The sequence below is a fragment of the Pituophis catenifer genome, unplaced genomic scaffold, assembly GCF_029215685.1.
Source record: "Pituophis catenifer annectens isolate HBS135680 unplaced genomic scaffold, rPitCat1.0.hap2 SCAF_3, whole genome shotgun sequence".
Classification (NCBI taxonomy): domain Eukaryota; kingdom Metazoa; phylum Chordata; class Lepidosauria; order Squamata; family Colubridae; genus Pituophis; species Pituophis catenifer.
The window spans coordinates 75,875,278-75,886,018 of NW_027256883.1; the positions used below are offsets into that span (position 1 = coordinate 75,875,278).

The window sequence follows — 10,741 nt, forward strand, 5'->3', positions numbered from 1 at the left end:
GAGATGGTGGCTCTTATCCAACGTCCCAGCGTGGAAGCCGAAACCCGGGACCCGATGGAAGCAGGGTGAAAAGCGACAAAGAGAGACTCTGACTTGCGATGTGCGGCTGTCCGAGCTATATAAATCTTCAGAGCTCGTCGCACGTCGAGAGTGTGCCAAGATCGTTCCAGACGGTGTGAAGGGCGAGGACAAAAGTCTGGAAGGACGAGTTCCTGCGCTCTGTGGAAGGTTGAGTTTACCTTGGTTAGAAAGGCCGGATCCAGGCGAAGCACTACTCTGTCTGTATGAAAAATACAGAGATCCGCCCGAACTGATAACGCCGCCAGTTCCGAAATGCGGCGAGCGGAGGTAATCGCCACCAGGAAAGATACCTTCAACGAAAGAAATCGGAGAGGAACAGAGCGGAGAGGCTCAAATGGAGGTGACATCAGAGCGGTGAGAACCTTGTTCAAATTCCATGACGGGTATCGGTGAATGGTGGGAGGGCGTAAGTTAGTGGCGCCCCGTAGAAAGTCGTGAATTATGGGATGGCGAGATATGGGATCAGGAGAGCCACAGGACAGAACTGATGCCAAGGCAGCCACTTGGCGACGCAGCGTGTTGGGGGCGAGGCCGTTGTCCAGACCACGTTGAAGGAAGGAAAGAACGTGCAAGATGGAGGCATCAGTAGGGGCAACTGAAACTGAAGTACACCAGGAAACAAAGGAACGCCATGTAGAATCATATACGCGGATCGTAGAAGGACGGCGGGCCGCCTGGATAGTTGAGACGATAGGAGATGGAATTCTGGCTGCAGTCAGGATGCCCCGCTCAACCGCCAAACGGTTAAGCGAAGCCAGGCCGGATCCGGATGGGAGAGAACCCCTTGAGACAATTGGATCTTGGAGTTGGGAATCCTCCAAGGAGGAGCGACGGACAGGGTCATCAAGTCCGCGAACCACGGGCGCATGGGCCAATATGGGGCGATCAAGAGTAGCTGAGCTCGTTCTTGAAGAAGTTTCCGGAGCACTTTGGGAATTATTGGAAGGGGTGGAAAGGCGTAAAGGAGACCCGGAGGCCACCGGCTGCGGAGGGCATCCGTGGCTTCCGCCTGAAGATCCAGAAATCTCGAGAAATAACGGGGCAGCTGATGGTTCATCTTGGAAGCGAACAAGTCTACGAGAGGGGTTCCGAACCTGGCCGTGATCTCCCGGAATAAGGAAGATGGGATCGACCACTCTCCGTGATCCACCTGAGTCCGGCTGAGGGAATCTGCCTGGACATTCGCTGCCCCTGAGATGTGGTCCGCCCGCAGCGATGTCAGATGGGTCTCGGACCAGAGGCCCAGGAGCCGAGCTTCGGCCATCAAGGCGCGTGAGCGAGTGCCCCCTAATTTGTTCACGTGGGCCTTGGCAGTCGTGTTGTCCGTCAGGACGAGTACATCTTTCCCTACTAAAAGGTCCTGAAAGTGAAGGAGAGCCAGCCGGATAGCCCGGAGTTCCAACAGATTTATGTTGAGCCGGGATTCCGAGGCTGACCAACGGCCCTGAACCATGTGATGAAGGAGGTGGGCCCCCCAACCCGAGAGACTGGCATCCGTGGTTAACTGAACTCGATGAGGTTCTCGGAAGCAGGAGCCGCGGGACAAGGCGGTCGAGGTCCACCAACGAAGGGAGTCGATGACATGCGGAGGCAGACGAAGTTGACGAGGAGATGTGTCCTGAAACGACTTTTGGAAGGGTAGCAGCAGCCACTGGAGGTCCCTGCTATGCAAACGGGACCATGGAGTAATGCCGAAGGAGGACACCATCATGCCCAATAATCGAGAAAGGGAAGAGATGGGAGCAGAACCGTCAAGTAAACACCTGAGAGCCAGGGAGCGAAGGTTAGCCTGGCGTTCAGTGGAAAGCGACACAGTGGAAGAGACCGTGTCAATGAGGGCGCCTAAGTGGAGTATGCGTGTTGAGGGGGAAAGGTGGCTCTTGGCCCAATTAATAGAAAAACCATGGGCCTGAAGCGAGTTCAGGACGGTAACCAAATCAACTCGTGCTGCTGAAAGGGAGGAGGAAAGTACTAAAATGTCGTCTAAATAAAACTGGAGACGCAGAGGGGAAGAGCGTATGTGGCCCACGAGGGCGGACATTATTTTTGTAAAAACCCGAGGGGCTGAGGACAGCCCGAAGGGCAACGCTCTGTATTGATAATGAGAGCCTCTAAAGGCAAAACGAAGAAATCTACGGTGAGCCGGTAAAATGGGAACGTGGAGGTAAGCCTCCGTTAAATCAATTGATGACAGGTAATCCGAAGGACGGACCGATTCTAAAATAGAGCTGAGGGATTGCATCTTGAACCGACGGTACCTAATGTGTCGGTTCAAGGATTTTAAGTCCAAAATGGGCCTCCACCCACCAGAGGGCTTTTGGACAACAAAAAGACGGGAATAAAAACCATGACCCTGCTGCGATTGGGGAACCCGCTCAATAGCGGCAATATCTAGAAGGTGAACTATAGCCGCTTCCACAAGGTCCCTTTTCGTCTTGTCACGAGTAACTGGACAGGGAATAAAGCGGGCAGGGGGAGGGGAGGAAAATTCCAGGGAAAGACCCTGAGAAATAGTGTTGAGCACCCAGGAATCGGAAGTGGAGGTCTCCCACTGGTGATAAAATAATGAGAGACGACCTCCAATGGGTGCCTGGGAAGAGAACTTATCTAGACCTGCGAGGAAACCGCCCTCCCCTCCCACCCCGGGACCGACGAGGGGGGAATCTTGCCCCCGGCCTGACCTGGAAGTCCTGTTGGGGTCTGGAAGGGAAGCTTCGTTGAAAACGAGGTTGAAAGGAAGGGGCCCCTGAGGTCCGAAAGGACTGGAACCTGGAGGAAGCCGAACGAGGATCTCCCCTGCGGGAAGCCGGAGGCAGAACTTTGCGACGATCTCTGGTCTCAACGAGTAGAGGATCCAAGGAGGACCCGAACAAATGTCCAGGAGAGTAGGGAGAAGAGGCCAGTTGCCACTTGCTGCGCATATCGGCCTGCCAATGCCTAAGCCATAAAAGGCGTCGTGACGTAACGGTGGATCCCAAGGCCCTGGCTGAGAATCTAGCAGAATTCAAGGTGGCATCCGCCGAATATTCCAGAGCGGCAGCTATTTTGTTCAGATCCTGGTGGGATCTTGCATCTGACAAAGGCAAACGGGCTTGAAGTTGTTTGATCCAGAGCAGAGCCGCCCTATTAAAAAAGGACGCCGAGGTGGAAGCGCGGATAGACCAGGCAGTGGCAAGGTGACCCTTAAGGAGGGTCTTCTCTGCTCTCTTGTCCTCTGGACGAAGGGAATCTTCTGCCGGACCCGTGGGATGAACAGGGTCCACCAGAGCCACAATGGGTACGTCCACTTTAGGAGGTTGTAAAATATCAGCTAATGGAGTCGCCGAATTGTAGAGGCGCTTGTCCAATCCGTTAGGACTGGGACCCGCCCCAGGAAGAGCCCACTGGCGTTGTAAGACGTCTGTGAACAACTTGGGTGCTGGGATGGTTTCCGGATTCACCGTCGGTTCCACAAACATGGCTGCAGCCGGATCGTGAGAATCAGAAGCTGTAGCCGCAGGAGGGGGACCGCCCAAGCGAGTTGTGGCAATAGCTTTGAAAAGTAAAGACCGAAAAAGATGCGGCTTAAATAAGCCCACAAACGAAGGGGGGTCCGGACCCAGACCTTCATCATCTGACCAAGCCTGGTCCTGAAATTCACCCGCTTCTGAAATCGAAACCTGATCAGTTTGGTCATGGTAAGGATCCTGGTCCCCATCCAGGATAGAATCCTCTCTGAGGTTAGAATTGTTAGAATCGTGCTGAAAGGCCGGTTGAGGAGCCTGAGCCGACGGAGGAGGAGCCTGATGCCAGAACTCAGACAGACTCTGGCGGATGGCCCGAGCGATGAAGGCCTCCAAGGAGTCTGCCATCGGGTTGGGAAGAGGCGCTGGCGATGGTCCAGAGGGAGGCGCCAGAGGAGCTAGGCCAGAGTCTGGAAGGGCTTGGAACAGGTGTTGCGCATCTGGAACAGGAGAACGTGAAGGCGAACCAGGTAGATCCGGGGAAAGATCCCGCACAGAACGTGGGGATCTGGGCCTAGGGGATGGAGAAGGATCAGGCCTATCGGGTTCTCTTGCAGGTGCCTGAGAGCGCGCCTTTTGGAAGGCCTTTTCAAAGGCATTATGCCTCCTTTGCTCCTCGCGGGTTGTTGAGGAAGATGCCCCCTTCCGAGACCTGGATTTTTTAGCAGGTGGGGGATGGTCCCGGGAAGTGCCCTCAAGTGGATCACTATCCAGAGGGCGACGAGAGGAGGATCCGCGCCCGTTGGAGCCAGACCTCATGGCGTCCGCCATTTTGAGAAGAGAGGCTGAGGTGAAGGCGGCACAAGAAAAGCTCCCTGGGTCTTTCAATTGAGGGAAAAGGCGCCAAGCCTCGAGGGCGAATTGCGCCGTTAATTATAAGCTCCCGGCTAGCAAACCGCTCTTTTAAAAGGCCCCGACACCCGCTCTAGCCTCAACGGAGCAATAAGTGAGCGCTTGTAAGAAGCGGAAAACTGAGCCGGTTCTATAAAAGGTCTTTCGACTAGCAAAGGCAGAGAGAAATGCTGAGAGAGAGACTCCTCCGTGGTTTAGAAATGAGCGGGGCGTTCGCAAGCTGCTCCGACCAGCCCCGGCGCTGAATCCACAATCTCAGGAAACTGGAGCCCAGTCGCGAGCCGTCCGGCTTCAAAGCGACTCCGATCGGCGAGCAGCCGCTCCAGCCGATAATCAAGCTGCTAGGCAAAGGCCTTTTAGATGCAGCAACTTCCTTCGCCGGAGGAGCCCAGCTGAGGGGCGCGAGTCCGCCGCAAGCCTCCGCGGCAATTTTTAAGTCAGTTAATTCGCAGAAACAGTTTTTAAAGGTAATCAGACCTGTATAGAAGAAATTCCAGCTAGGAAAGCGATCAGAAGGTGAAGACACGTCTCGTCACGCGTAGACCGAGCCGAAGAACTGGGGCATCCGGAAGGGCGGAGCTTTAAATTTGCAAGACTCGGTCATACGCTAGACGAGGCGTATCCCAGCCTGACTGACGCTTTCTGGTTAGCTGGAGAATGCTGTTCTCTCTCTAAACTGCTGAAGTGCTTAAAATGTTCTACCTTTTGTATAGTGTATGCATTTCTTGGTAGTTATTGTAGTTACAAGCATTTACATGGTATCATTTACATAAAGTCTTTCCTGACTCAACATTATTAGACACTAGCCGTCTAATGAGATATGTTGTTGACTTCCCAGTGTATATTTCTTCATAATCTTCCAATAAAAACTAGAAATGACTTAACATTTTAGAAAATCACTTATCACTATATTGATACTAAAGATTGACATTGGCATGGAAATATTTCTTATTATTCTTACATTAAGTTGAACAGGATTTACTGAGTATTGTCCAAACATCCTCCCACAATCTGAAGCTATAAGCAATATACACAACACATACATTTTCAATGAAACTTCTATTATCTAATCCAATATCTCGGCATTAATTATACCACCACAGTATTCTAAAACAAAGCATGTACCTGCATTGATATTTCAAGATGTTGTCTTTGAAAGAGCAAGAGCTAAAATCAATAAAGTGTATTAACTTAATATCTTTATTTTGCCAATGGTTTAGTACAGATTAAAAACTGCGGCTTCTTTAGCTATGACTTTTTAGTTTCTATCAAATTGCAAATGGCAAGAGGAACCAGAAAAACTCCAGCTGATTCAGAACTCAGGACTGGTTTTACATACTGCATTACAATATTGAGGCTTTTAAACTTTGGTGTTACCAAAGACTCCTGAAAATATAAAGGATAGACAAGAAAATAAATGATCAAATCGATTCAGAGTTCTTACTTGTGGTATAAATGACCATGCTCAAATTATCACATTTTGGATGTATTATGTATAACCAAGCTCTCTTGAGTAATTTATAATGCTGAGAATAATAAAAAGGGACCAACCAGCAGCATAATATATGGACATGATTTCAGTAGTAATGGGTACACCATTAGAAAACCTGAAAAACCAGATAAAGGACACATCACTATGAAGAAAATCTACCAACATGATGCTGGTAATCAAGATGAGGTTGACTCATTAAGAGTCAACACCAACTTGATTATTGCCATCAATCACACTATGTTTACTCCTAGTTTGTTCACTAAATCACAACTGGCTGGGGTCTTATTCTAATGACTTAGAATGACTTGCATACCATAGCAAGTTCATATGATGACCTTCTAAAATTAAGAATCTCTCCCAAACTTATCTCTGAACTGAAATGTTTGTGACAGGTGAAAGTATTGTGTTTGTGTGTGTATATAAAATTCAGATTATCAAATCAGCTGAAATCACAGACTATTCTTTTCTATGGTGATGCATGAACTACCCAAAAACTTTAAATTTATGCTGTATAATTCAACCCATCATGGCCCTAAAAAAACCTTGCTATAAAAATAGTAAAAGCCTCATAATAGGCAGCAGTTGCAATCTATGTCATCTAAATGATCAACAGTTCATACATGCACCAATGAGGGAGAATATTTGTAGCTTAGTGTTTGAAATGAGGGATCCTTGGTGCTCTCTGAGCTTGCTTGTTTTCTTGCAGACATTTCATTATCCTATATCCTAACTCCATAACATCATCAGTGCCAGTAAGAAGTGCTGTTTGCTGTCAGTTTATATTCTGGTATCTTACCTGTCTTGTCCACTCCCACCCACACAGACAGGCAAGACACCAGAATACAAACTGACAGCAAACAGAACTCTTTACTACCTATTTTAAGGTAATGAAATGTCTGCAGAACAGAGGCAATCCCTGCCTCTTTTCTACCAAGATTTGACAAACGCTCCAACACCAAATGAGGGGAATTTATTGAAAATAACACACCCAAGCCAAGGTCAACCAAGGGCTGAAACCTGGCAAGGGGAAGAAATATTTTTTTTAAAAAGGAGAGAGAGAGTGTGAGTCCTTCTAAGCTTCCCTTTGTTAAGCACGGCTATCCACTTACGGAGCTGTCCGGCGCCAGGCTCCTTACCGCCTCCGACCATCGCTATGATCCCGGGAGCTACTGAGGCGGAAGGAGTCGGTGCCAGGGCTCCGGCGCCGCCCGCACTTTGCCGCTCGAAGTTGCCAGGATTGGAAAAATAGTCGCGCAGGCGAGGCAGCTCTCGGCCGCTCTCCAGAAGCTCCGTGTGCAATTCCAGCGCCGTCAACACGAACTGGTCGCGCAGCAGCTGAGCCGCTAAAGCATCCACGGGCACCCGGGGCGGTTCCTCGGCCTGTGCAGGCGGCGGCAACAGTTGCTGAAGGGGTGGCGAAGAGGAGGTGGAAGACGACACCGGGAGAGGAGCGCCCAAGACGCCGGGGTCGCTGCTGCTGCTGCCCCCCGGCCTGGTCTCCTCTGGCTCGGACTCTTCGGAGTCACTGAGGAAGGGGTTCACTCCCCCGCCCCCCACCACCGCCATCTTGGGAGAAGAGGAATTCCCCCCAGAGCCGCGCGCTCTTCCGAGCTGCGCCCCAGACGAACCCTGTTACCACAGCAGCCGGCGGCAACCCACCAATCCCTCTCTCGCTCTCTCGCGAGCGCGCGCCCGGGCGCCTCCTGTCTTTCCGAGCTCGGTTTCCGCATAGGAACTCTCGCGAGATCGTCCTCGCTGCATTTCCGGTTCCTGAAGATACCGGCAGGCCTGAGGGAATCGCTCGATTCCCCATAGTTGCAAGGGGGTGGGGTGAGGAAGGGGACGTTCGTTAAATACAGGAAGTCCTCAATTTACGACCACAGCGGAGCCCAACATTTCTGTTGCTAAGTGATTTTTGCCCCATTTTACGACTTTGCTTGCCACAGTTGTTAAGCGAATCACTGCAGTTGGTAAATTAGTACAGGGGTTTTCAACCTTGGCCACTTTAAGACTTGTGGACTTCAACTCCCAGAATTCCTCAGCCAGCTTTGCTTTCAGTTTATATTCTGGTGTCTTGCTTGTCTTGTCCAGCCAGCTTTGCTGGCTGAGGAATTCTGGGAGTTGAAGTCCACAAGTCTTAAAGTGGCCAAGGTTGGAGACCCCTGAATCAGTAACAGGGTTGTTAAGTAAAACAGGTTTCCCCCCATTGACTTTCTTTGTCAGAAAATCGCTGAAGGGGATCACATGACCTCAGGACACTGCAACCTTCATAAATTATGAGTCTGTTGCCAAACATCTGAATTTTGATCACGGGACCATGGGGATGCTGAGATGATCCTAAGTGTGAAAAACGGTCTTCAGTCACTTTTTTTCATTGATATAACATTGAACAGTCACTAAATGAACTGTTGTAAGTCTAGGACTACCTGAATGAGCCAGCAATGTGCTGCAGCTGTCAAAAAAAGCCAAAACAATCTTAGGCAGTATTAACGGAGGGATAGAATCAAGATCACGGGAAGTGACACTGCCGCTTTAGAATGCCTTGGTAAGACCACACTTGGAATACTGCATCCAATTTTGGTCACCACAATGTAAAAAAGATGTTGAGGCTCTGGAAAGAGTGCAGAAAAGATAATGGGTATGTATATGTGTGGTTTCTGAAGGCTAAGACCGTTTGCGGGAATTAGGTATGTCTAGTCTAGTGAAAAGAAGAACTAGGGGTGACATGATAGCAGCTTTCCAATATCTAAGGGCCACAAAGAAGAGGGGATCAACCTATTCTCCAAAGCACCTGAAGGCAGGACAAGAAGAAATGGATGGAAACTAATCAACTACTAAGAGCCTTGGTGGCGCAGGGGACTAAAGTGCTGTTAAAATAGCACTTAGCTGACAGCTGCCTGCAATTACTGTGAGTTTGAATTTCACTAGGCTCAAGGTTGACTCAGCCTTCCATCCTTTCGAGGTAGGTAAAATGAGGACCAGATTGTGGGGGCAATAAGCTGACTTTGTATAAAAAAGAACACCGCTTAGGAGGGGGCCAAAAGCCCTACTAAGCAGGTATATACAAAAGTATGAAGGCTATTGCTTAACACATTGTAAGCCGCCCTGAGTCTCCGGAGAAGGGCGGCATATAAATCAAACCAATAAATAAATCAAGGAGAGAAGCAACTCAGAACTAAGGAGAAACTTCCTGATAGTGAGAACAATGAAACAGTGGAACAACTTGCCTTCAGAAACTGTGGGTGCTCCAACACTGGAGGCTTTTAAGAAGGGACTGGACAACCATTTGTTGAAAATGCTATGAAGTCTCCTGCTTGAGCAGGGGGTTGAACTAGAAGACCTCCAAGTCTTCCAACTCTGCTTTCTATTGTTTGAAGAGTGGCTCCCTTGGTTATTACAATGCCATTCTCACCTCCCCAAGGGTTTGTGCTGCCAAATGGACAAGTGCTCCAAAGCAGAAGTTTGTTATGGCAGCAGATTCGGAAAGAGTGTAATCTCCCACCAGTAATGAATGGAGATGAAAATATTGCAGAAATTCCTATTCTTTATAAGTCAGCTGCATATTTCCCTTTGAAACCTGAAAGATTAAGTTAGGGATAGATTTTCTCTATGATGCTCTCTCAGGTGGCTAGGAATGGAAAATGACTTGATGACACATAATCAATGTTTTCCTTTTGTTAAAAAAAAGTTTCAAACATTGTCCTGCAGAAATAGAAGTCCTAATTTATTTTTTACCATGGGTTGAGACTGTAACTGAGACAATATACTGTAACATTTTCTTTAACAATTATTTACCTGAATTCAAGATCAAAGGCTATGGACCTATAAGGTGAAACAGAAAAGGTTTATGGAAGTTCTGAGGGCTAGTTTGGTAGCATTGGGCTAGAAATTGGGAGACTGAGTTCTAGTCCCACTTTAGACAGGAAGCCACGAAGATGATCTGGGCCAGTCACTAGAATGCAAGAACACCCCCCCCCCAAGATCTGGATTTAGCTCTAGAGATGCAAAAATCAGAACCGTGAGAAATTAAACAGCTCCAATTCTAAAAGAGAATTTAGAGGAGTGTATTACAATAAAAATAGTGTGCTGTTCTCTATCATGTCATAAAATTTCTATAGTTTTTGTAATGATTTTCTAATGAGAAGCCAAAGGGTATTATTCTAGTTATATCCTCTTTGGCCCTTGTAATTTCCTCCCTCTCCCCTTCAAACTGTCCAGAATGCAAGCCTATATGGCTTCTTTATTCTGTAACAGGCAAATTATATCCCATAAAAGGATGCTGCTCTTACAGGTTTGGGGATAAAACCTGAAACCTGTTCTATTAAGCATTTTACCAGGACTCATGCAATTGTGGTCCAAACATATTCTAAGATTTCCTATCTTTAAAGTATACTTATTTTAAACGTTCAGATGTGTGGACTTCAACTCCCAGAATTCCCCAGCTAACTGAATTCTGGGAGTTGAAGTCCACGCAGCTTAACGTTGCCAACCCTGAGAAACATTGCAATTATTTCCCACTATCTTAAGTTTTCAATTCTCAGAATTCCGATCTGATGCTGGCAGAGTATTTTGGAAATTGTAGGTTAAGATCTCCCCTTAGTGTTGGGAGAAGAGCGGTGAACGAGAAAGCCATTCAGCACGAAATCTCCCGAGTTCATCCTGATTCCTAGAGATCTCGCGATACTCTTTGGCCGCTTTCGCGATATGGGAGTTGTGACGTTGTTGAAGGCAGAGCGTGGTTTTTTACGGAGTGGTGATAACTTGTAAGGAGTTCGTGAACGTTTTGCTTTCTGCGCTTTCTTCCATTGCTTTT

At 48.3% G+C, this 10,741-nt stretch overlaps 1 protein-coding gene across 2 annotated transcripts in view; it reads right to left on the minus strand.

The window, feature by feature from the left end:
• The window catches only part of RELCH (RAB11 binding and LisH domain, coiled-coil and HEAT repeat containing), a 71,649-nt gene extending 64,155 nt beyond the window's left edge, over positions 1-7,494 (minus strand). For both annotated transcript variants that reach the window (XM_070940761.1, XM_070940759.1), the window contains exon 1: positions 7,038-7,494. In XM_070940761.1, the coding sequence (XP_070796862.1) occupies positions 7,038-7,494 (457 nt within the window). The remainder of the gene's footprint in view (positions 1-7,037) is intronic.
• Positions 7,495-10,741: the final 3,247 nt, after the last annotated feature.